The sequence below is a fragment of the Protopterus annectens genome, chromosome 1.part1, assembly GCF_019279795.1.
Source record: "Protopterus annectens isolate FY-2018-M chromosome 1.part1, PAN1.0, whole genome shotgun sequence".
In the NCBI taxonomy this organism is placed as follows: domain Eukaryota; kingdom Metazoa; phylum Chordata; order Ceratodontiformes; family Protopteridae; genus Protopterus; species Protopterus annectens.
In genome coordinates, this window is record NC_056726.1 from 760947774 (window position 1) to 760974913 (window position 27140).

At 42.0% G+C, this 27140-nt stretch overlaps 1 protein-coding gene across 1 annotated transcript in view; it reads left to right on the plus strand.

Annotated features, from left to right (window-relative positions):
- KIF24 (kinesin family member 24) overlaps positions 1–27140 on the plus strand; it is a 2255161-nt gene that overhangs the window by 1090825 nt on the left and 1137196 nt on the right. Inside the window, exon 6 of the mRNA XM_044087249.1 lies at positions 10973–11060. Within this exon, the coding sequence (XP_043943184.1) occupies positions 10973–11060 (88 nt within the window). The remainder of the gene's footprint in view (positions 1–10972; positions 11061–27140) is intronic.

Consider the following 27140-nt stretch of genomic DNA (forward strand, 5'->3'; position numbering starts at 1 on the left):
CAAGAGGTGAATTTTTGAATGTATTTCAAGAGCACGTTAACAATTGGTTTTGATTGGAGACTCAATCATTATTCTTTGTAATATATGGGGATTTTTAGCTGCTCTTAGTTACTGCATGTTTAAAAAGTGTAGGAGCACAAAGTATCTGACAGCTTTAAAAGCTATCATGCATTTCATGCCACTACACGAATGACGGTCAGAAGCAAAGCACATATGTGCTTAAACAGTTTTAAAATCTGTTATAAACTTTGCCCTACCACACTTGTGTTGTTTGCATGGCAATGCAAGATGTGATATTCAACATTCACATTGCCAAAGAAGCATATGGGTTCTGTGCCTGCAGAAAAAACTACACTTACAGCTTTCCAGAGCTCAGAATCCCCGCCTCCTCTAACTCTCTGTGTTGGAGGATTGCCTAAGCCCCTCCCATCAGGAGAAGCCTAACTACTGACGCAGAAAATCAGTTATTCAGTCTTTTGTGCCAGATGTAGGACTCACACAATTGAATTTCCTCAGCAGCCTGCATTGGTGGATCACAGTGTCCAACTCAGATAAGATTCCTTGGGTAACTTCCTTTCCTCTTTATTATTAAATGCTTTTGTTTTCCTTCTGTTTTATTTGAAGAACATAATGTATGGGCTATCTTTTTATTATAATATACTTTTTATTTACTACTACTGTTAATTATTCTGGGAATTCTAACTTATCACTGTTTTGTTTGTATTCTTAATACTGCTTTTAAGCAGCTATGGGGCTTTTCTAAGATGTTTTATGACTTGTACTGGGAAACTGAAGGTTTGTGGTGTCAGTTGAACACTAGGGACTGTCTCTTGGCCTGTTGTTTCCATTGTTTATCTGTTTCATTTTGAAGTTCTGACAGGAAAGCATTTTATTTTTTCATTTTTTCTTCAGTTTTATGATATTATAGGTTCATAGTAAATACTGGGATATCAGTCTGCAGACCATTAAAAGCCTATATAATAATCAGAGGTCAGAATCTAATTGTGTACCTTATATCTGTGAGGTAAAGACCGTAACCATTATAGCAACCCCATTGTTTTTATTGTTAAATCATGTCTGTATAGCAAATTATTTTACTACTGGTTTAACACTGCTATATCCGTTTTTATCTTTAAATAACGTTTTTACTTTATTTGCATTTTCTGTGGAGATTTTTTTCACATATGACAAGGAAATATCTAAGTAAATGCTTATTTATACTGTTTTAAAAGATTTCTGTTTGATGTAGGGGCATATATTTGATTTTTATCACTATATGGAGAAGTGAATCTTACTAAGTACTGTGACTGTGTTTGCTGTTTACTACACTGTGCAGATTGTAGAACAATGCTTAGTACAATTTAAACTGTTTCTACTGTATTTTATACATTTTAGCCCTATGTGCTGTGTGGGAACATATTTTATATTTTCTTATTGGTGCCCCTAGTCAGCCCTTAATAGTGTCAATGTTATTCTGGCTGGTGTTTTTCCCCTGACTTGATGGATCCTGATATGGCTGCCCCCCCCCATCAAATCCAGTTGCACTTAAAAAGAAACAAAATCAACAAAAACATGCCTCAACTTACTGTTAATCAACAAAAACTTGCCTCTTCTTAGAGTTTGTCAAGCTGTTGTTGCCTTAATCCACCCACAGACCACTTACCTTTTCCCCCATCACCCTGTGTTGTGAGTCTGCAGCCCTTTATTGTACTGGGGTCAGACACATCTGTGGGACTGTTCAGTACCTGATTCAGGTACAGGAGAACCAATCCCTTTAGGTGCAAGAGAGGTCCAGAGTAAGAAACCCCTTGTCAGACATAATACTCTCTGTCCCCAGATATTTTGTCCTCTAGTATAGTTCATAGTAAGAAGAAAGAGACACTTCACTGCTTGATAGGCAATCAGGTTATTACCAGGCAGGTATGACCCTAGCCCTGAGTAGCATCCTGCCTTCGCCCAGAATGATACCACAGTATAAGGACAAAATGATTGACTTCAACAATTGGCTAAGCTTCTGGTGTCATTCAAAGGGGATCCAGTATTTGTCTGCCTGGGAAGACATGATCGACAAACCATGATGCTTTGCCAGAGATGGTCTGCACCTGTCACCCCTGGGATTCAGGTTACTGGCTAAAGCTCTTGCCACCCCTATAGTGCCATTTTTAGGCAAGGTTCAAAGGATAAAACCACCAACGTAACAGATACAAGCATGCAAAATCTGAAGGTAATGCTACTCAATGCTAGAAGTCTAAACCTCAAAATGCACTCTCTCGAGGCACTCCTAAAAATGGAGAACATCGATATCTGTGCAGTAACTGAGACCTGGTTCAAGGCTCCAGAGAGCACTCCTGCAATACCAGGCTACAATTCTTACCACACTTTTCGGCCACAAAACCAAGACCGAAACACTAAAGGTGGAGGAGTGTCCATATTCACATCTCCTGGCTAGTTGCCCAACACAATGCATCTGAAATTCTCCAGGTGTAACTAACACTAGGTAAGACTGCAATCCAAATTGTAGCTTGCTACAGATCCTCCACCATGCCCCAAGATTCTCACTACACCTTTCTAAACATACTGGAAAATATTAAGATACAACCAAACACCCTAATACTGGATGATTTCAATTACCCTGCCATTAATTGGGAAAACTATTCGGGTACCAACTCCTTTTCCCAACGGTTCTTGAAATTCATAAATTCCAACGCCCTGGATCAACTAATCCATTGTCCCACCAGGGGAGCCAATATCCTAGACCTGGTCATTACCAACATGGGAGATAGATGCTCCACACCAGTGGTCACCCCCTCATTGGTCAGGTCTGACCATAAGCAAATCACCTTTGACATCCACATCCCACCCCCCACCCCCCAGTAAGGAAACCTCCATAATAAACTTCTCCAAAGCCAACTTCATGCTACTGAAGTCAGAAGTGACAAACTTCACAACACCCATGCAGATGGGATCTGGAAGTCCGACTGCAGAATCCTACACTAAGGCACTGTACGAGCACATCCACTCGTGCATGAATAGTGCCATCCAAAATAGAACCAAGATGCTCTTCTCCAAAAAAAGCAAGCCAGTCTGGTGGTCCCCTGCTATAAACAAACTATATAACAGAAGGAAGAAACTGTTGCAGAAAAGAGGAAAATACCAGGATGCAAAAAACTCCCTCACCAGCCTCAGTAAGAAGCTGAGATCCCTCATAAAATCCTCAAAAGCTAGTTACAAAAATAAAATTGCCAAAGATTCCAAAGACAACCACAAGGCATTCTATAGTTATGTCAAGAATCTAAATGGCAATGCTCAGATCTGCTCTGAGCTACAACAGAATGGCATTAAATATACTGATCCCAAGGATATTGCCAATATCCTGGCAGATCGATTTAGTGCCAACTTCAGCCCCCTCTCACCTCCTAAAGGGCCCATCTCAATACCAAAAGATTGCCAAATTCCGATAATCACGGCCACACAGGTAGAAACCGCACTCTCCAAAGCTAAGAATACAGCATCCATGGGACCAGATGACATCCCAGGCTGTCTACTACATGAACTACAAAATGAACTGGCACCTCACATGAGTGTCATGTTTAACCATAGCCTCACCTCAGGCTTCTTGCCCACTGAGTGGCGCACAGCTACAGTTATCCCGCTCCACAAGGGAGGATCCGTCTTGGATCCTGGGAACTACTGTCCCATCAGTCTGACAAGCCTGATCTGCAAGGGCATGGAACGCATTATCATGGAACTTATAAACAAAGACATTGGCAACCTTCAAACACTGGACCCCACCCAGTTTGGGTTTGTGAAGGGCTGATCTTGTCTCCTGAATCTGATTGACTTCTTTGAATCAGTCTCCAGAGCTGTGGACGAGGGTAAGGTGGTCCACACAGCCTATCTGGACCTCGCCAAAGCCTTCAACACCATCCCCCACTCTGGAATCATAGATAAACTTACTAAGCTGGGCATAAATCCCTATGTCACTCGATGGGTTGCCAACTGGCTTACTAACAGAACCCAGACTGTAAAAGTAGCCGACTCCAAATCCAGCTCCAGACAAGTGACAAGTGGAGTACCTCAGAGTTCAGTCCTGGGACCACTCTTGTTTGACATCTACTTCTCTGAAGTACAGGCCAGCACTAAAGGACTCTGGCTAACAAAGTTTGCAGATGACTGCAAACTGGGAGCCATTACTGAATCCCCAAATGATGTGGATATTCTACAAAAAGGCCTTACAGAAACAGATGCCTGGTGTGAGAGCAATGGGCTCAAGCTTAATGCCAAAAAATGTATAGTTATCCCCTTTGGAAAAAAACATATACCCATGAATTACCACATAGGTGGCAGGACGCTAAACATCGAAAGTGTGATGAGAGACTTAGGGACACAGGTGGACAGTGGTCTCACTTTCGATAACCACATCGCCACAACAGTCAGGAAATCCTTCTTTGTGGCACACCTCATCACTAAGGGCTTTTCATCCAGAAAAAAGGAGGTCATTGTCCCACTGTAGTCATCCCTCATTAGACCCATTATAGAGTATAATGCCCCGTTTGGTATGTACCTCACAAGACATCTGCAACAGCTGGAAAGGCCACAGAAATACCGCACTAAAAGAATCTCAGGCCTAAAGCAGATGCCATATGCTGACCGTCTAAAACAAACTCCAGCTATACTCTGTGGCATATCGTCTACTCAGAGGCGATCTCTGCTTAACATACAAGGCTATGTCAAACCCTGAGCTGCTGGACATGCTCCACTTAAAGAAATCCCAAACCCTCAGAGCCACATGCTCCAGGGAACTAAACCTTGTCATCACAATGAACAAAACATGCTGGGGGGATAGGTTCCTGACCCAGAGACTCCCCATACTCTGGAATAGACTGCCCATACATGTCAAGCAGAGCACCTCATTGGCCCTCTTCAAAAGGAACCTTGATGATTGGATGGGAGATAGGAAATTCACCCCGGGGATCATGTCAGTCGCCCTGCTAGACAGGGGCCCAGAGAAGTAAATATTGTGGGAAGAAATATCCAGGGAATTCTTATGGCTAGGCTTGCATAGGCCCTAGGGCCGATAGCCTAGTACCAGTTTATGAACCTGTGTATAGGGCTGATGTGATTTCCTTAGCCAAGAGTGTTTTGCAGTTCGCTAATCTTGAAGACTACTCCTATTCAGAATGACTGTGGGGGCTACCTTCTCTAGATATCAGTGTAACACTGCAGATATTGGTGGAGACTCTAATGCAGGCTGTAGCGAACACTCTTGAGTCCATCCAGTCTGTTTCTTTGGAAGGTTAACAGATTCAAAAACCCAAGCTAGTATTAACCGTTCCACAGATGCTAGCTAAGTTAAAAATGTATTTGACTGGAAGCTATCTGGAGCTATGCCAGAGACTGGCAGTGTTTGTGATCTTATTGAGAATCATATTCTAAATGTTTTTGCTGTTCATCCTCTGTTACCAGCCTTAGACAATTTCTATGAAACTGCATATAAAACCCCTTTAGCTAATGAACCAGTTCCTAAAAAGGCCATGAGAAAATGCAAGATGTACTCTGATCTTGCAGCTGTCTTTCCTCCGTCAGCTGACCCAGCTGCGGTCTCTCCAGTGTCAACTTTAACAAGAGATCTCTGACTTCTTCTAACCTTACAACACCAAATAAAATAGACAAATAGGAATCTCAGGATAAAAAGTTGGCAATGTATAATAATTTAGTCTTTGGAATTTCAAATTATCAGGGCTGCATGTGGAAATTTCTTCTTGCAATGTACTTACAGTTTAGATGACTTTGCAGTATACTGCCTGCTGAATAGAAGTCTTATTTGAATGAGTTTGACTCAAGTTTCAAAATGTGCTTTAAGGAAAGTCTTGGGGGTGTGGGCACTATTTCTAGAAGCACAGCCACTTGTGTTGCATTGAGAAGGTTTTCTTGGTTACAAAACAGACATTTTCTGATGATTAAAAAATGAGATTTTAAATGTTCCTTTAAGTTCTGAAATTGTATTTGTTCCAGTTGCTACCCAGATTCTCAAACAGTGGAATGATAAGAGATAAACTAATGCATGGAGCATATAGAATGTTTCATATTCCTAGGTTCTTCCCTAACAAGACATCCAACTTCAAAGGGCAGAACAAATAAAATTCCCAGCCTAACAAGAGTTAGGATACCAAAAGGAAATGGCAGGAGGATAATGCTTTCAAGCCAAATAAAAGGGGTTCTCTTCCTTAAAAAGATATTTTCCCTGTTAAAGAATGACTTTGCCAAGACTCAGGCCATTCTGACTCTTCCTCCTGTCCCTCCTCCCCTTTCACTTTCCTCTGGCTGTAGCTCTTCCCAGGAGTCTGACTGACAAATAGTCTCAGACAAGTGGGTGCTGAGAATAATTAATTGAGGCTACTCTTGGCAGCGGACATAAAATCCTCATCTCTTCAGGTAAATTCCCTTGCACCCTGCAGACTAGACACACCTCGTTCTCTCCATACTCCTTCACAAATTGTAGGCAGGGGTTCTAGAACTAGCTCCTGCGCTACAGGAAGGAATAGGATTTTGCACCAGAATCTTTTTGGTACCGAAAAAAGAGCTATCATGGGGACTAGTGTTAGATCTGGCATACCTAAATATCTTTCTTAAAGTACCCAAGTTCAAAATACTCATCCTGCAGATGGTTCTATCCCTTCTTCTGGACCATTGTTTAATGTTGGCTTTATATCTGAAGGATGCTCATCCTCACATGCCAATTTCTGTCTTCTTCAAGTTGAACCTACAAATGCCCTGTCTCACATCCTCACAAAGAATTGTCTTCCTGGGGTGTATGATGGACACAGAAAAAAGTAAGGCCTTTCTACTAGAAGACATAGTCCTGACTGTTCAGAACACTTCAGGTATTTCTTTCTTCACAAAGATGACTCTTGAAGACAGTTTCTCAAAATTCTAAGCCTCATGGCATCAATGACCCTCATGACACCATGGGCCAGACTCCACGAGAGAAAGATTCAGTGGTACTTAAAAAAAATGTTGGACCCAGTACTTACTTCCTTTGGAGTTCCAGGTACCAGTGCTGGATTTTGTGAAATGAGAATTGCAGTGATGGAGGGATCAGATGTCTCACAATCTAGACCTACCTTTCTTCCTCCAAACCCCAATTCAGTCAGTCAAGATGGACTTGTCAGATTTTGTTTGGGGTACAGTGTACTGGGAAGATGAAGTTCAAGGCAGTTGGGGTCCTTCAGACACTACAAAGTACATAAATGTCAAAGAAGTGTTAGCAGTGAGTCAGACCTTAAGAATTCCTCACTTTTGGTCTCCAGGCCCCCTTTCATTTGTCACAGATGGCGTCACATTCATGTGGCACCTGAACAAGCAGGGGTACAAGGTCATACCATCTTTGCCGGTTGGCAGTGATGGCCTGGGAGCTAGCCTTGCAACATTCTCTAATATACAGGTGTCATATATCCTGTCAGAGCAAAACATACTGGCACGCAGACTAAGCAGATTCCACATGGACCCTCATGAGAGGAAACTTGGGACAGAGATCTGCCTAAATTTGGTCCAGATCCGAGGAACACCTCAAATAGATCTGTTTGTCTCCTTTCAAAACAGACAGTTGGAAAAATTCTGTTTGAGTCATCCCTGCAGCCATACTTGGAGTTTAGAAACATTCTTGTTCCCTTGGAAGGGAATGTTCCTTTATGTATCCACTCTCCCCCATCAATACCCAAGGTACTCATGAAGATTCAGAAAGAATTACCAAAATTCATTGTGGTGACCACCTTTTGGCCAGGTGAAGTTGGTTTTCCCTTTTAATGAAATTGGCCAAGATAAATTACCACAAGCTTTCTCTCACTCTGGATCTGCTCATGCAGTGTGAAGGTTGACTGGTACACCCCAACTTAGAGCAATTGCTACTGACAGCCTGGATGAGTCTATCTTGATACCTTTTATGCACTTTTTCCATGAGGATGTGCAGTAGGTATTGAAGGAGGCAAGAAAGACAACTAGAAAATATTGTGCTTACCAATGGAAGAGGTTTTCTAGGTGGTGCCTATCTGATACCAGAGGACCCAGTATAGCGTCGCCCCTCTGGTTTTGAAATATTTGTGTGAGGTACTCAACAGTGGTTTATCTTATTCATCTATCAAGATGTATCTTGCAGCCATCTCAGCTTGTCAGCCATGGATCTCCCTCTTTTGTCTCTTTTTTGTGGTCAAACAGTTTAAGAAAGGAGTGTTGCACATGGTTTACCTCCATATAGTCGAACACACAGCGTTCAAACCCATAAATGTCTGACTTTCTTTAGCAAATGGTCGAAATGTCACACAACACACCGAATATGACTTTTCTGACTGCTCTACATCCAAAACAAGTGCTAACATGAGCCAAAAAGGGGGCAGGGTTTGCGATTCGCAACATCTGCATTCACAAATGTGGATTTTTGCCACACTCCTTTCGGACATTCAGGTTCGACCATCCACCAGTTGGCCATATGGAGGTAAACTGTTGTACACAAGCCCCCCCCCCCCTGAAAGCAATTTCCTCTTCTTTGAGATATCAACTTTGTTCTTGAAAAATTGACCCTATCTCCTTTTGATTGTGCCTCTCAGAATGATTTGGGGTTCATCACTTGGAAAATTGTTTTGCTTATTGCTCTGACACCTGCAAGATGAGTCTCTGAGCTGCAAGCTCTCATGGTGGGCCAATCTTATCTGATTTTCCACAAGAACAGGGTTGTTCTATGCATTAATCCTTCTTTCATGCCAAAAGTTGTTTCTGAATTTACCCTGAATCAAGCCATCAATCTTCCAGTTTTCTTTTCGTAACCTAAAAACAAGGGAGAGAAGATTTTGAGTATTTGGATGTCCACAGGCAGTTCAGGTACTACCTTGACAGAACTATGCCCTCTAGGAAAGCTGAACAGCTGTTTATTTCCTGTTCTAGTGCTAATAAGAGTCAACCTGTCTCCAAGCAAAGGATTGTTCATTGGTTGTCCCCTGCTATTGTTTTTTTTGTAAATCTATTCCAGACAAGGTTAAAGTGCATTCCACCAGAGCCTTATCCTCTTCAGTGGCACACTGAAAAGGAGAGAACTTGAAGTGTTCTTGGGGCAGCAACTTGATCCTATGTTCAAACCTTTATAAAGCACTACAAGCTAGATTATTTCTCAGCTTTCAGAGCAGGCTTTGCACGGGCCGTTCTTTAGGGGCTTCTGGATCCTCATCCTTGCTCCTACAAGGTAGGATAAGGTTAGGGAATCTACACATATATCACTGAGGCAGTATGAATGATGGACATAGTTGTTGTTGTCTCTCGGCTTTTCCCGGTTAGGGGTCGCCAAAGCAGAACTCCAGTCCGCTAATGACTGGCAGTAGATTTTCACGGTGCCGAGTTGCCAGCTCAACGCCCATCCTTCAACGAAGGCGCACCCATTCACGCATGTCTTTCGGAACGCCACTCAACCCACGGGGAGGACATGCAGACTCCACACACAAGGCACTCCCCGCACACGAGCTGAGAATCCAATGGGAGAACCTCTTGCTGTGAGGCAACAATGCTACCACTGCACCACCACGGAAACACACGAATGATTGATGAACATAGTTTAGTTGCTAAAGTTCTACATATTTTTAACAGTCAATGTTCAAATTTCACAGTGCTTCAGTGGCAGTACACACCCACCATTCCAGTGATTTCATATACAGTTCAATGGTGTCTAACCTTGTTGCATTGTTGTTTGTCTTTGTTTGTCTGTGTTGGTATGTTATGACTGTAAATTGGTTGGTTTCGGGCAATTCTTGATTCATCCTACTTAGCACTAAAAGCCTGATAACTGGTTAGGCGTCCCCCCAATGGAAGAGGCTTGCCAATCCCTTATCACACAGAATCAGAGAGGGGGATTCTGAGCTCTGGAAAGCTGTACGTGTAGATGTTTATGCAGGCACAGAACCTGTATGCCACTAAAGCAGTGTAAAATCCAAACATCTACTGTTACAGATAAGTAGGACTTGCACAACTGTACTTTTTATATCACAAAGCATGTCAGCATTCTGGTATAGCTCTGTGATAACTGCTGCCTGTGTGTAGTTTTAAGAGCTTCACCAATAATAGGGTTATTTATGAACCTCATATTAACAAGGCTATTTTTTTTTCTCGATTTTTGAGCCTAATCCCATGGTCCATGTATTACATAAGAATTAGGAAATGCTGAAAGATCACTGAGTAGCAAAAAGTAAACCTACAAATGAATGGGAAGTGGACTGAACCATTCTGCAAAGAAGGTAATGGCAGTGAAAGACTTGACAGTGATTGAAATTGCCTTGATAATTAAAAGAGACTTCAAGGGCTGTTTGAAACCTACATGCCATTAGTCTGATGTCTGTAGTTTGCAATGAACAGAAATATATTTAATAAATATTTGAAAAAGATTTAAGAATGCAATATATCAAGGTGTTTATAGTTATGGAGAGATTATTTTACGTATGTATAGCCAACTATGTGACAAGTTTCTAACATATTCTTTTCCTATTAAATTTGTTTTTGTTAGATTTAAGCATTGCATAATCTTAAAGATATCCCCAGGAATAGCAGTAGTGTTTATTGGTATAGAAGTGTCACTTTTGACAGAAATTTACTTAAGGGAAAGCCTTTTATTGTGAGGAAATTTAAGACTGAGGAGAAGAAGTATTTATCCTTGTGCTTGTGTGTTGCGTTTGTGCTGGTGGTAAGGAATGAATGATTATTTATAATGTGTATCTTATTATTTTATCCAGTAGGAAGAAAGAAGGGCAAGCCAGGTGGCCAAGAATGTATCATCAGACTTCATGTCTTGTTGTGACACAGTTGAAAGTTGTCTGGTGTTGTAAATGGTCATTAAACACTGCCTTGCTTTACCTTAAGATGTGATAAGTAATATAAAATGTAAGGCTAGCCATCTAACATGTAACACATTGTAACAATCTTTGCTTTGTTTATGCAGGCTTTTTGCAAGGGAAGACGGTAATCATATTGTGCAGATAGTGGGACTACGTGAGGTTCAAGTTGACAGTGTGAACTTCCTGTTGGAGGTAATGTAAAGATGATGACCTAATTTTGGCACTGATTGTTAAAGGACCCATGCAGACTGTAGTCTATTTTCATTGTCCATTTGATTTCCAAGTACTTATTTGGTCTAAGTGTGATTCAGAGGACTGAAAAATATAAACTGTATTTATACTAAATATAATTGTTGCAGTTTATTGCTCCAGTAAATTATCTTTCTTGTAGGGGACTGAAGAATGCAAACTATATTTATGTCTAAATGTAATTGTTTTTGTAGTCTACGGAATGTCACTATTATCCTTTGAGTTCAGGAAAAAGTGTTTTGTTAAGCACCTTTCTGATGTGTCATGCTTGAGCATTTGCAGTAACCATTACAGAACAGCATCAAAGCATTTGGCAAAACGTGCTGTCACAAGAAAGTGAGTCAGAGTGACACGGCTAACGACTTTTAAAGCCTTTTGTTCATCAGTGGGGTAAAGCAAAGCAAAACAGGTAAATTATGATAGGGTCTGTCTAATCATAACTCATTTAATATCTGCTTCTCAGCAAGGATGTCCTGTTTGACCTTTTGAGAGCTTTTCTTTGCTATGCTGTCAAAGTGAACTTGACATCCTGGTTATGATCAGCAACCCAATCATAACCCTCTCTGTTGTGTTACTGTCGTAAATAAGCATTCTTATAGTTAAAAGTTAAAACTGCAACCCTTCTCTGGTGTTTATTTACCCAAGTTTTTCCTGCACTGTAGTTTTGGTTAATTTTAGTAGGCCAGCATACTGAGCTGCAGATTAATTAAACTTCACTTGATGGTATCTCATTCAGCATATAGGAGTAAATTTCCTTGGCAGATTCCAGAGTAGCTTCTCCAACTCCAGGCTGTTATGTTGCTGCTGTTAAGCATTAGTTTTATTAGAGTTGATGTCATCTTTACTCTTTATCATGCACAACATTTATTCAATTACTTTCTTGTTTACCATCTAGCTAGTCAGAGATTTGTGACCATTGTCGGCCATGATGCAGATGAGTATAATATTTTGAGCTTACAACTGTAGTATACTTTAATGTAGTGTATTTTAAGTGTGGATATTTGAAGTTTGAGACTTACACAGAGTAAATGAAATAAATGAATAAATATTTTACTAACAGTGCTGTAGCACTGTTAGTATAACACTGTTTTACTAACAGTGTTTTGATACTCAATGTATTGATCTGATTGGTAATGAATAGCACTCAGTAAAATGAATAGAATACTGGCTACATGGTGCAGAGAGATGTAGCTCATACTGCAACCCAGGTGGAAATGGTTTAAAAAGAATTCCTGGCACTGAAGGAGTCAGGCAGGGAGTGAGAGGAGTGAATGGGCATGTCCTGTCACCTCACCAAGGAAGGTGAGGGTTGCCAGCACTTGGGGAACACATATAGATGTGCAATTTCACTGGTGGAGACTGGGGAAGCGACTTTTTTGTATTTGAAAAAAGGTGGCAGGGGTGCTTTCTGTCCATGTCTTTTGGAGAAGTGAAGGATATCTTGTGTGGCCAGCCCATTGCATGTCCCTCTTTCATTCCATGCAATAAACATCATCATAGGAACAGCTGGACTTAAAGTGAAAAATCCTCAAACCACTTCTGATGAATGTCTGAATGATGACCTCTCCCAGTTGATCGTTGACCCAATGATGGGGAACAAATGGGACAATTGGCCAAAAAAAAAAAAAAAAAATTTCATCTGCTTTTACTGTACTTGTGTTTCTACCTACTTTTTTTTACTTTTGCATCATCTTAAAAGTACTCAGTTGTATTTATTACTGCTTGGTGTAACTCATTCTAAGCCTTTTGGTTTAAACACTTGGGCTTCGGACCAATTGTTTTGCACTGAGAGGGTTTGTGGTCTGCACTGTAGTGGCAGAACAGGTAGCTTTCATCCTTCTAGGTTGGGAACTGCTGATTGAGGGCTCAGTGTCTGTTATTCTAAAAGTGTATTAATTCTGGTTTAAGCACTTGGGCTTTCAGGCCAGTTATTTTACATTAAGAGGGTTCATGGTCTGCACTCTTGTGGGAGGAGAGGCTGGACTCTGCCCTTCTGAGCTGGGAATTTCTGGTTGAAGGCTTATAGTGCATGCATATCTGAACTGCTTCCTACTGAAGTTGGTGCCTTGTTTGCTGTGGCATAGACTGGATTCGGGCCTGCTGGATCTAGCTTTGTTTATGTAACTTGAGCACTAATCCAGGCATTCTCTAAAGTATTCAATTGTATTTATTACTGCTTGGTAGTAACTTGATTAAAGTGTAGCTATCATTCTAAGTCTTTTGGATTAAGCACTTGGGCTTCAGACCAGTTGTTTTACATTAGGAAGGTTTGTGGCATGCACTGTGGTGGCAGGACAGGTAGCTTTCATCCTTCTAAGTTGGGAACTGCTGATTGAGAGCCCAGTGTCTGTTATTCTTAAAGTGTATTAGTTCTGGTTTAAGCACTTGGGCTTCAGGCCAGTTATTTTACATTAAGAAGGTTTGTGGTCTGCACTGTTGTGGGAGAAGAGGCTGGACTCTGCCCTTCTGAGCCGGGAATTTCTGGTTAAAGGTTTATAGTGCCTGAATATTTGAACTGTATCTTACTGAAATTGGTACACCTTGTTTGTTGTAGTATAGACTAGATCCAGGCCTGCTGAATCTAGCTTTGTTTATATGCTTGTTGTTTGTTTGCTTGTTATTTCCCTGGAACACTAATTCCACCTAATACGCGGCTTCTCAGCTTCTGTGGATCACTAGTGATATCTGCATTGCTTACTGTACTTATTTCCTTGTTTCACTTGAAAGAAAGTTACTGTTTGTCGTTTTTGCATTTAAGTTACCTGTAACACATTGCACTTAAGTTACCTGGCACTTGCTCACAAAAGCAATTATATAAGTCAGCACTAAAAATTAAAAGCACTACACCCTCACTCCCCACTGGCCCTGGTTTTCAATTATTAAGGAATTTCCAATATTATTCTAGCATGTCCAAAGGTCAGTTGTCAATCTCCTCTCTGGTTCAGCTGGTGAATCTGGGAATCTTGAGGCAATGTTACAACTGCCTCATGTACACAGACAACCCTCTCCTCCACCCAACAAATTCCAACACATGTGAGAGATGCAACCATATAGCCAAACTGGAGGCTAAGCTCTCTCAACTCAGTACTGGCATAACCAGTCAGGAGGAGAAGGAAACCACACTCACTACAATTCCAGTCTCACATAGACCTACCATGACAGCAAACCAAACACATAATCACACAAAAACATACTCGGAGGCTCTAAATAAAGATCTGCCGAAGCAGCAGAGACCTCCAAAGCAGACACCCAAGCAGCCGCTACCCCAAAACAAAACACGTGCAACACATATCTCACAAAGCCAGTGTGCCAAACAGTCACAGCCCTTAGGACTAAACAACACACCTGATACACTTGTAATAGGTGACTCTATCATCAGGCACACTGACGTCCCACTCACCAGGCTGAACAAGGAGAGGGTCACGGTGAGCAGCCTGTCGGGCGCTAGGATCTGCCACATAACACAAGCACTCAGGTCACTCCAAGGCAAGTACAAATATGACTCAGTCATTGTCCATGCTGGTGTGAATGACCTGAGACGTACCTCCCTGGACTACATGAAAAGAGACATAAAGGAGCTCTCTGAACATGTAGCCTAGGCCGGTATGACCCTGACCTTGAGTAGCATCTTACCCTCACCAAGAATGATGCCACAATATGAAGACAAGATGATCAATTTCAACAATTTACTTGGGTATTGGTGTCATTCAAAGGGGATCCAATGCCTGTCAGCTTGGGATGATATGCTCGACAAGCCACGATGCTTCACTAGGGACGGCTTGCATCTATCACCCCTGGGCTTTCGGATATTGGCAAAGGCTCTTGCTACCCCCATAGTGCCTTTTTTAGGCAAGGCTCAAAAGACAAACCCACCTCCATAGGTATCACAAGGGATAAGAAACTAAGAGTAATGCTACTCAACACCAGAAGTCTAAACCTCAAGATGCAGGCACTCAAAACTCTCCTTAGCATGGAGAACATCGATATCTGTGCAGTAACAGAAACCTGGTTCAGGGCTCCCGAGAGCACCCCAGCACTACCAGGTTATACCTCATACCATGCTTATTCGGCCCCAAAACTTGGACCGAACCACAAAAGGAGGGGGAGTATCGATATTCATCAAAGATACCCACACCTCCAGGTTGGTGGCAAAGCACGAAGCATCAGAGACCATCCATGTGCAACTAACAGTGGGTAAAACTGCCTTCCAGTTTATAGCCTGCTACAGACCACCCTCCCAAACCCAGGAACCCCACTCGGCCTTCCTGAGAACACTGGAAAATATGAAGGTCTCTCCAAACACCATTATATTGGGTGACTTCAACTACCCAAACATAGACTGGGAGCATTACTCTAGCTCCAACACCCTAGCCCAAAGGTTCCTAGAATTTATAAACTCAAATGCTATGGAACAACTTTTACCACTCCCACAAGAGGGGAAAACATACTGGACCTGATCATCACCAACATGGGGACTCTATGCTCCAGACCAGAAGTGTATCCCTCACTGGTAAGATCAGACCATAAACTAATCTCACTGGATATTCACATCCCGACCCCACCCCTGCCCAGAAAACCACAGTGAAAAACTTCTCTAAAGCAAATTTCACACTCCTCAAAACTGAGGTGGAATCCTTCAAAGCCCCGGCCTGTGGAAAATACGGCCCAGACCGCAGAATCCTTTATAAACGATTCTATGAACACCTTCAGGAATGCATGGATCATGCGATCCCAAATAAAACCAAGACCCAATCCTCCAAAGGCAGACGTCCTGTCTGGTGGACCCCAGCCATAAACAAACTATACAATAGAAGGAGGAAGCTACTAAATGATAGAGCAAAATCCCAAAAGGGAAGGCATCACTGATCAGTATTAGCAAAAACTACGGGCACACATAAAATTGTCTAAGGCCAGCTTCATGAGAAAAATTGCTCAGGACACTAAGGATAATCACAAGGCTTTCTTTAGTTATGTTAGGAACCTGGGTGGTAATTCCCAGATATGCTCAGAATTAGTCCAAAATGACAAAAATACAATCGAACCCACAGACATTGCCAACATCCTAGCTGACAGGTTCAGCGCAAACCCCCTCCCCACCAAAAGGGAAAATATCTATCCCAGCAGAGTGCTGCCCCTGACATCTCAGAAGCTCAGGTAAGAGCTGCCCTCTCCAAAGCAAAAACACAGCATCAATGGGACCAGATGGTGTCCCGGCTGCGCCCTACATGAACTCCAAGAAGAGCTAAACCCAAACATAAAACTACTGTTCAATCTCAGCCTTACTACAGGATATGTGCCCAAAGAGTGGCGTACAGCAACAGTGGTCCCTCTCCATAAAGGTGGTGCCTCAAAGGATCCTGGAAACTATCGCCCCATAAGCCTGACTAGCTTGGTCTGCAAAGCTATGGAAAGGATCATCATGGACCTCATAAATAAAGATATTGGGGACCTACAAACACTGGATCCTACCCAGTTCGGCTTTGTTAAGGGCAGATCCTGCCTCTTAAACCTGGTTGATTTCTTTGAAACAGTCACCAAGGCTATTGACGAGGGGAAGGTGGTCCACACAGCCTACCTGGACCTCGCAAAATCCTTCGATACAATACCCCACTCGGGCATTATAGATAAGCTCACCAGCTTAAATATAAACCCCTATGTCACTAGATGGATTGCAAACTGGCTCAAGGACAGAACCCACATGGTTAGAATTGCTGGAGCCATGTCAGACTCCAAACCAGTTACAAGTGGTGTCCCACAAGGCTCAGTCCTGGGACCTCTCTTGTTCGGTATATATTTCTCGGAGGTACAGGCCAACACGGAAGGACTGTGGCTGACCAAGTTCGCAGATGACTGCAAACTGGGCCATAATCGACTCTCCAGCCGACACAAGCATCCTCCAAAAGGGCCTCATAGAAACAGACAACTGGTGCCAGAGCCATGGCCTCAAGCTAAATGCCAAAAAGTGTATAGTCATCCCCTTTGGCAAAAACAAAGTGCCCACAAATTACCACATAGGTGGTAATCCATTAGGTGGTAATCCATTAAGTACAGAAGAAGTAATTAGGGACCTGGGGACCCAAGTTGATTGCAATCTCTCATTTGAAAACCACGTGGCCAAAGTGGTTAGAAAAACATTTTATATAGCCCACCTAATCATGAAGGGATTCACATCTAGATCAGGGGAGGTCATCGTGCCTCTTTACTCATCCCTCATCAGGCCCATAATTGAGTACAATGCCCCTTTTGCGATGTACCTTACCAGACACCTGCAGCAACTGGAAAGACCCCAAAAGTACCTCACCAAGAGGATCAAAGGGCTCAAACAGATGCCATATGCTGCCCGGTTAAAGAAACTCCAGCTGTACTTAGTGGCATACCGCCTGTTCAGAGGCGATCTGTGCCTGACGATAAAGCCATGTCCAACCCGGAATTAATGGACATGCTGCACCTCAGAAAATCCAAATCCCATCGAGCTACGCGCTCGAGAGACTTGAACCTCAGCACTGAAATAAATAGGACATGCTGGAGGGACAGATTCATAACCCAGAGGCTCCCTTCACTCTGGAATAAAATCCCAGTCCAGGTTAGGCAGAGTCCCTCATTGACTCTCTTCAAGAGGAATCTTGATGAGTGGATGGGAGATCATAGGTTTACCCCGGGTATCTGTGTCACTGTTAGACAGAGGCACAGTATACTAACCTCGAAAAAGGGCATAGCAAAATAAATTTGAAATGGGTGGTGAAAGCCAAACACATTCTGGCTAGGCTTATAAATGCCCTAGGGCAGATAGCCTAGTATGAACCCATGAACCTATAAGAGGGAGCTGATGATCAACATATAGCAGTGGTGAAGAGTGCTAAACAAAATAGGGAAAAAATGAATTGTACAAATTGACTGTATTTATTTATTTTTTGCAGTGGACGATGAAGCTGGGTTTATACCACTGGAGCTTCCTTTATCTGTTCAGGAACTTGGAGCAGATGTAAAAATAGCTTTCCATTTTGTTTTAATTTTATTTTATTTATTTGTTAACTAGCTAAACCCAGTAGACACAAGTGCCTGTTTTTAGCGTGATCTAGCAACACAGTCTGGTCAAGAGACTTGATCATTGACATGTGGTAGGCAAAGGAAGACTGAGAGAATCAAATCCAGAATTCCAAGATAAAGCATTTTATTAGCTTATAGCCTTAATCCTCTATGCTAAACTTCCAAGTGGATAGTAGGGATGAAGAATTATGACGAGCTATAGTGAGCAGATCGATATTTGTAGAAAGAGACATGGCATTAGATGAGGTGGCAGGAAATATAGCTTAGTCAGAACAGAATTATAATATGTTCCCAAGTTCACAGGATCTTATTAAGCCTACAGTGAAGGACACCATTTAAAAGCTCAGATATAACAACTAGTTCTGATGGGAAACTAACAGTGTCCTCCATTAAGTTGGAAGTCCACATAACTGGTGAAAATTTTTGATCATCCATCCAGTTGCATAAACTGATTTTAAAGGTTGCTAGTGAAGTACTCTGCTTGATAAGTAAGGGCAGCCTATTCCAGAAATAGAGTATATGTTGGTTTCAGTGTCTGTCCCCACCACATGGTTTTGTTGATATGGTAGTGTAGGTTTAGGTCTCTAGAGTACATGTTTTCTTTACCTCTGGTTCTATTTAGGTGAAGCAGTTCAAAGAATGCTGGGTTATTCATAGCATAGAAAGTTACACAGAGTTCACCCTTCAGATATCTGTATGACATTTAGAAGAGGAACAGAGCTTTCAGTCTGTCAGAATAGCTAAAGGTACAGAGACTGAGATCTTTTTGTTGCGGGAACATTGAGGTCTGTCAAGCCAGTTTAGGTGCTTAGCAAGATGAACTCTGAAGGATGCATTATATTCATTGATGGACCTGATAAGGGGTACATAAACTTGAACTATACTGTCAAACCAAGTTATTGGCCTAAACTGGGCTGCCTGCTCACGTCTCCTGAGACTGTTCCTGTGTCTGCTGTAAATGTGGAGGGGAACCATGGCTGATTATATTGGAGGAGCCTGGGGGGTCCCAGATACTAGTTAGGAAGGATGCCCCCAGTAGTCTTATTGAATCTAGGCAGGGGTCTGAACCTCCTAGATTTGTTAGGGCTAATAATCCCTTGAAAAAGAAACAGAAGACCAGAAACGTGGGTCTATATCAGTTTATTGAAAAGTTTCTTCATCTAACGCCTTTTCATCGAACCACTTTTCAGTGACCTGTTAAATCAGCAAAACGTTTTCCCAGGGAATGGAGATAATTGGCCATTGTTACACATTTGGCCTTGATCTCAGAGTTGATATATACAATTAGGAGGGGTGTGGAGGACACAGTCCCCCACGTTGGGGATGTGAAGGAGAAGCCCCCCCCCCACATTGGTTTGTTTAAAATTATGTAGTTTTGTTACCATCACTGTGGTGGCCAAGTATTTTTTTCCCTGGGTAAAAGTTTTGTGGTTTTGATGGTTCACTGAAAAGTGGTTCGATGAGTATGGTTTGATGAAAAGACATTTGACGACGAAAGTTTTCAGTAAACTGATATAGACCGCAGAAATGTGGCTCCTGTGGCAAAGGATCCTCACAAGGAATGGCAGAATTTTACACAGGGCCTTTATAATGCCCTTATAGCTTTAAAGCCTCCTCAAGGCTTGTCTTTACCTTCTTTTGTTCCTTGGTACTCTACTCCTTCTAAACTTCAAAGGGAGTCTGAGTCCTCTGATGAAGTGATAGATTCAGATTCTGGGGAAGAGTGATTGGCTTACTCTTCTGAACTCCTTTCTCTTCTAGCCTTGGGGTCTGAAGAAGAGGATTCTCTTTCTCCAGATTCCCTTATGGAAGGATTATCCTTTGGGGATACTGTGGTATGTATGATGGAGCATTTGAAATGGGATTGTTCCCAAGTTTCTGCTTTACAAAAGAGATCCTATGAGCTCTTGAAAATTGATTCACCTCATCCTTCTGCAGTCCCCCCTGTGATGGATGCTTTGTTGGACACTTTCTCTGCAGCTTCTCAAGACCCTGTATCCCAGCCTCCTGCTCCAGAGAAGCCTGACAGGTGTTATAAAGTCCCTGAAGCCCAGAAATGTTTGTATAAAAGCCCTTATTCTGACTTTGCTATGATGTTCTTAGCTAATGACAATCCTTTTAAACCTCTGCCATCTTCTAAGCTTTTACCCTTGGACAAGGACACTTGTGCCATGGACCGGTATTGGAAAAAAGTGTATACTTCTGCCACTTTAGCTTTAAGGACCATTAATTACCAGACCCACATGACTAGTTATGTGCTAGCTCTTCTCTGTCTGTTTGAGAGTGTGCTGACTGATTTGCCTGATTCTGAGGAAAGATCTTCTGTCATTACCTTGTTGAGCACTGCTTCTCAGGCGGCTCGTCATTTTATAAAATGCAGTTATGATGCTGCTGATGCCTGTTCTAGGGTAGCTGCTTCAGGGTCTGTGATGAGACAGTACTCTTTTTTTTTTTTTTTTTTTTTTTTTTAAATGAGAAACATCTTTATTAAATTATCATGTATGACATAGGCCATGTTACATTTATATAAATGACAATATACCATTGCGGCACAATCTCAGTTGCAGACATAATACTTTCCAAACAGTGCCAACACAACTGTAGCTGCAAACATTATATATCACTTTTAACATAATCAGTCATTGTTAGTCAACCATTACATAGTTCATTCAAATCCTGCCTTCTTTTAAACCTCATTCCTCCTCTGCATGTATTGATCCCACAGTTCCCATTTTTCCTAAGTAATTTGCTCCTACCTTTTTCTAAAGATCCCAGTTCGTTATTTTATCTCTGTTAATATCTTCACTACTTCTAGTAAAGTTGGTTTAGACTTTGGTTTCCATCTTCTAGTAATTGTTTTTTTTTTTTTTTTTTTTGACAGCCATCACAATTAGACTCAGCAAGCCTTACTATGTATAGGCAATTCCGATTTTGTATTATAGCTCAAAAAATCATTTCCCTACTTACCTCAATTTGCTCACCCAGCATCTCCGACAATACATTCTGCAGGGAATACCTAAAGTCTACCAACTCATTACACTCCCAGAAAATATGTTCCCATTTACCTCTTTCTGTTCCATCACACCTCTCTGAAGTCTGCAGGGGTATAAAAATACATGTGTAAGCACTTCCAGGCAAAGATCTTAAATCTTCTAGATTTTACTGCATATTTGGGAGACATACATATATCCCCCCATTGTTTCTTTGTGAATTGCTTATCTAATCTCTCTTTCCAATCCTTCCTAAGTTCCTCTGATTGATTCTTATAGTTATCATGCAATATTTTATATATTCTGCTAAGTATTCCTTTCTTAATGGCTTATGTTCTAGATTCTACTAAAAACTCTACCAGTGCTGGTCTTTTGTTGAAGACCCCCCCCTATTTCTTTATCTGTGCCTATTCTCTGATATCAGTCCTTGATATGGAAGACAATCTCTAGCCTGCAGTCCAAATAAGTTCTTGACATCTTCCCATTATATTACCTTAACCCTCTGTAATTATTTGCTCCCAATACCTTGGTTCCTTTGCCAGTTTTCTCCAATATATTCCAACCCCCTCTTGCCTATTGTCTGCATCCCTAATTGCAATCATCCATATCTGCAGAATCTCCTTTATCCATTTCCATGTTGACTTAGAAGACCTTCTGCTACTTCATGAGTGTAATATTCTGTATGATTATTGTTGTTCTCCTTAAAAGTCTGCATCTAAAATCCCAGTCTCTCCGTGTTGCTTCAGCTTTCCCCCTGTTTCATCATCATCTCTTTCCACTTTGAATTGTAGTTTTCTGCTTGTGCTATGTATAGAAGCCTTAACTCTATTCCTCTAAAATACCCTATTCAACTCAGGTAATCCTAATCCACCCTGTTCTTTTAGAAGAATAATCTTATCCCACTTGACTCTTGATATCTTCCCCTCCCATATAGAATCCTTCAGCTCTTTACTGATTGCTATTCACAACTTCTTCTCTGGTTGATAAAAATATGCCTGATCAGTGTTTAAGACTAAAGGGGCTAAAAACATTTTAACTGCTTACATCTTACTATTGATATCCTTATAACATAGCTTCCATTTTCTCAGTTTTTGTATTATCGTTTGTTTAGTCTCTTCCCCACATATCCTTAGCTGCCACATCAGTATAATTTCTAATCCATACTCCTAAATGCTTAATTTTATCATGTCCCCATAAATATGGATATTGTTGAACCAATCTGTATGTGGTACATAATTTACTGCTATTGCTTTTGTTTTAGCTTCATTCATTTTGTATCCTGAAAAGGTCTGAAACTGTCTCAATATGTTCCACAGCACTGTAATGTCCATTTCTGTTTTTTTCAGGTATAAAATAATGTCATCTGCAAATAGAGCCAGTTTTCCTTGACTACATACCAATTATATCTTTGAATTTCTGAGTCCCTTATTTTCTTTGCTAATGGTTCTAAATATAATGCAAATAACAAAGGGGAGAGAGGACATCCCTGCCTAGGTCCTCTGCACAAGCAGAGATTATCAGAGAGGACCCCACCCACTTTAATTTTCACTTCTGATCCTTCATATAGCCTCCTAATCAACCGTATAATTTTATCAGGGAATGCAAATGCTTCCATTGCTCTGCTCATAAGATCCCAGCTTAATCTGTCAAATGCTTTCTCTGCATCAAGTTCCACCAGCAGCAGTGGTATTTTCTAACATACTGCTTCCCTCTGGTTCATCACTGTTCTGTTTATGTTGTGAAATGTTTGCCTCCCCTCCACAAAACCACATTGATAGATATCTATCAATTGTGGCATCACTTTGGACATTCTTTTAGCCACTATAGACATAACCACTTTATAATCATGATTTAGTATTGAAATGGGCTTCTATGAAGCTGGATCTGATTGGATCTTTACCCTCTTTAGGTAGTACAGCTACCACTGCTTTCTCCCAGGATGTTGTAACTTCTCCTCTTCTTAAAACACTGTTAAACAAAACCTTCAAGATCCTCAGCACTTTTTCCTTCCTAGCTTCCAGACTTCCACAGGAATGCCATCTCTTCCTGACGATTTTCCTGTAGATTGGTTATACAGCATCATTTTTATCTCTTATCCTCCTATCCTGTTAGTGATTTGAGTCTCCTCTCCCTCTAGCCTTGGCATATTTAATTCTTCCATAAACATTTCCATTTGTGCCTTTTCTTGATTTCCATATTTATTTGCTTTATACAGACTTTCATAGACTTTTCAAAATATTTCTAATACTTCTGCAGGATTCCTTATTATTTTCCATGTTACAGGCTCCCTAAGCTTGGAGACAGCCATTTCTACTTTCTGTTGCCTGAGTTGTGCTAAAAGATTTTGTGCTCTAGACTTATTATCAAAAACAGTTGCTTAACAGCAATCTTTCTAAACTTATGCATACTGTCAAGGTAGTCCCTTATTTTCTGTTTAGCATTCTGTAGTTGCTCCTGTACTACTTCCGTAAGAGACCCCTATTTTGTAATACTTTAATATGTATCATTGCCTCTAAGTAATTATTGTTACTTTTTAACCATAGGGGGGGATTCATTAAACCCTATAAGGAGTGATTTTCTGTGTAGGCATAGTGGCATGGAGCTTACACGGAACTAAGCAGTCCTGCGATTCAATAAACAGAGCAGAAGAACATGCACGAGTGTGTGGATACGGAAGTGTCCACTGCATGCAAATGACATCATAAGCAGGTGAACTGCATGCAAATGAGGGTGCTTGAGCAATCCAGCAAGCAGCTAGGCAGTCAAGCAGACCCTGTGTTGGTGTCTGAAATGTACATGGAAATTTCCGTGTATAAGAAAGTTAAAATGGAACAGGAGCTGTAAAGGCCCATTTAGAAGGTCAGAAATTGCATAATAGACACAGGCATGTGCAAAACTGTGTCCTGTGTGTCCAAAAAATAATGCAAAATAATGTAATAAATTATTTTTTTTTGAATACCCATATTACATTTGCATGGCACGCATCAGCTCGCAAACATGCTGTTATGCAAAATAAATATTAAAAATTTTAAAACTAAAAATATGAAATATGTGAGAATAATGCATTATAGGCCCCTGCCATGGAGTATGTACAATGGTAGAGTTCAGTGGTTGCTAAGGAGGCAGGCACTGGAATAGTGAAGTATCCAGGTTGTGTGTACGGATCTGTATGCAAATGAGCTGGCAATACTGAATAACAAAAATGGGCTACTGTGTCCGCAGATAAAATCCATGTAGCCCCAGAACACCATGTTGGTGTCCACAGAAGAGCTAGCTGACATCAAAAAGAGATGTGTCACTATATATTTAAGTGGATTGGAGCTCAGTGGGACCTGTTTGCACAGCGCTCTGCTCAGCTAAGCAGGGGGTGTGTGTCCAGTGCTGCTAAGCTTTGTTAAGCTGCAGAACACATGTTTTAGCTGGTTTGAGCTATGCTAAGCATGCCCGTGCATGGGGGTCTGTCCAGACTACTGGGCAGTGTTTATACCAGCGCAGCAGATTTGCTCACCGCACCCCAGTGCTTAGCAGGGAAGAGAGTTAAAAAAAAAAAAATGGAATTGCCTGGGTAAGCCAGTTGTGTATAAATTACTGATAACCCCTGTTCCACTTACACTGGGTCATTCAAACCCCTCAGTGATGTACCTGACAGGTGGAATGCATCATAGTTATCCAAACATACAGGCTGCATCTACAGCAGAGCACTATAAAGTATGCATACACTCTACAATCTGAATTATCCCCCATACTCTGCACCATTGGAGTATAGACTTGGAAATTTCAACTGCCATAATGCTAGGGGCTGCTGCTGCTCTGCTATATCTGTATGTGCTATAGGCTGATGTCAGTGCTGATGCTGCCACTGACAATAGGCCTAGACTGAGAAGGAGAAGAGTGTTCAGTCCCAGGGTAACCTTCCAGAAGCTACATTAGCTGGAGATTGTAGAGCCGGCCCGCCCCTGGCCGCTACAGGGTGGACAAGGACATATTACAAGAACTCACTGAGCTCTGCTGCCCTCAACTCAAACCCAGAGCCAATAGATGGGAACCCATCCCAGTGGAAACAAAGGTGTGTGTAGCCCTTAGAATACTAGCTACAGGTACTTTTTAAAGCCTAACTGGGGAGATGAGTCTCACAGGCATCTGCATCCAGGGTACTTCAATTCCTGGCTGCCATGCAAACACATGCCAGTGAGCACATTTATTTACCCCACACCCCTGAGGAGAGGGCCAGCAATGTGCATCTCTTCTACCATGTAGCACACTACCCTGAGTTACTGGGTGCCATAGAGTGCACTCACTTAGACATTAAAGCACCACCCAGGGAGGAGTGTAGAGTCTATATCAACCCCAAAGGATATCACTCCAACTGCCAGGTCGTGTGCAAAGCCCAGGCCATTATCATGAATGTGTGTGCCAGCAGCCCTGGCAGGTATCACAACTCCCATATCTAGCACACATCACAGCTGTACCAGATGTTTACCAGGGGCACATCCTGTATGACCATCTACTGGAGGATGCTGGCTACACACTGGAACCGTGGATGATGACGCCCATCTGAAATGCACACACACTTACTGAAGAATGCCATAATGAGGCAGAAGCACAAACTAGGAACATCATAGAGCTTCTGTTTGGGCTGCTCAAGTCATGGCTCCTGAGCCTCAATATATCTGGTGGAGCCCTGAAGTACTCTGTAGCCACATGTGCACAGATGTTCACAGTATGTGCCATGCTACACAGTATGATTCTGCGGAAACACCTGCAGCAGGATCATCACAGGGAAGTGACACACAGCCCCCGCCAGTGCCAAGGTCCCCACAGCCACACCCACAGGGGGACTCTGAGGAGGAACTCCCTGAGGCTGTCCCTGTAGACAGACGTAGGCATGCCCAGTATGCCCTGGCCTTGGCAAAGAGGCAATGCATAGCACATGTACTGGCAACCTAGGGACTGTACAGATTATAAAAGACTCACATACATAAGGATGCCAGTCACAACACACAACCTGTACCTTACCATGTATTGGCTGTGTACTATGTGCATCAGACAGAGTCAGCTCTGAAGTACTGTTACCTCAACTGCTGTGTTCACAAGGTAAGTCATTCTCCGTTACCACAAATGTATGTGGTACTAGATTATGGTAGCATATGTTTGGACCTGCTGCATGTATGCAGGGGAATAGAGTGGGCTACTGGGCTACTTGCAGAGAACTAACAGATATGTGGGACAACAGGTACTCTGTCCAGTACTGGCTGCCCCATAATATGCATTAGGCCACAAAACTGCAAAACCCATTGCAGTATGCAAGGGAAATGCCAAAAAGTGAGGTCATAGGACAGAAGCACGACTCTCAATGCTAGAGTCCCCTACCCCGAACACAGCCTTGTTCCCATACAACTGCAGTTACAGTATGTTTGCAAGTATATAGCAGCAGACCACACAATCTCAGGGCTGTCCCAAACAACCTGGCTACATGTTCTATTTCCAAAATATGCAGGGGTCAAAGTGTATGTCTGTCTGCTGTTGATAGTGTGAGGAATTAAACCTCACTTTCTGATGGCTGTTGCTGCTCAGTGGGCTAAGTACAGTAGCATGGTTGATGGCATTCATGGTTCAAAGCTAGCTGCATCTACAGCTTTTGCATGCGAGGTACTCCTATGGTAGGAGTCCCACAGACTGTCAACATGTCACAATCTGTTACTGCAAGAAGGCTGCACAAAGCCAGAGACAATGGGGTGATAGAGGGCCACACTTACAGACATTATGCATACTCTGAGTAGCCTAGAAGGTGGCTAGTATACCAGCAGGTTGTAAGAAGTCAGACTAGCAGCAGGATAAAAATGCCATCACGTAACTGTGTCAGTAGTGACAACAATTCAGTGGGCTCCATTTAGTAGCATATTACCAGAAAAAACACAACTGTCTAAGAGGCAGAGCAGACATATGGGGCAGAATGCTAGACATTCTGCAAAACATGTACAGTCAG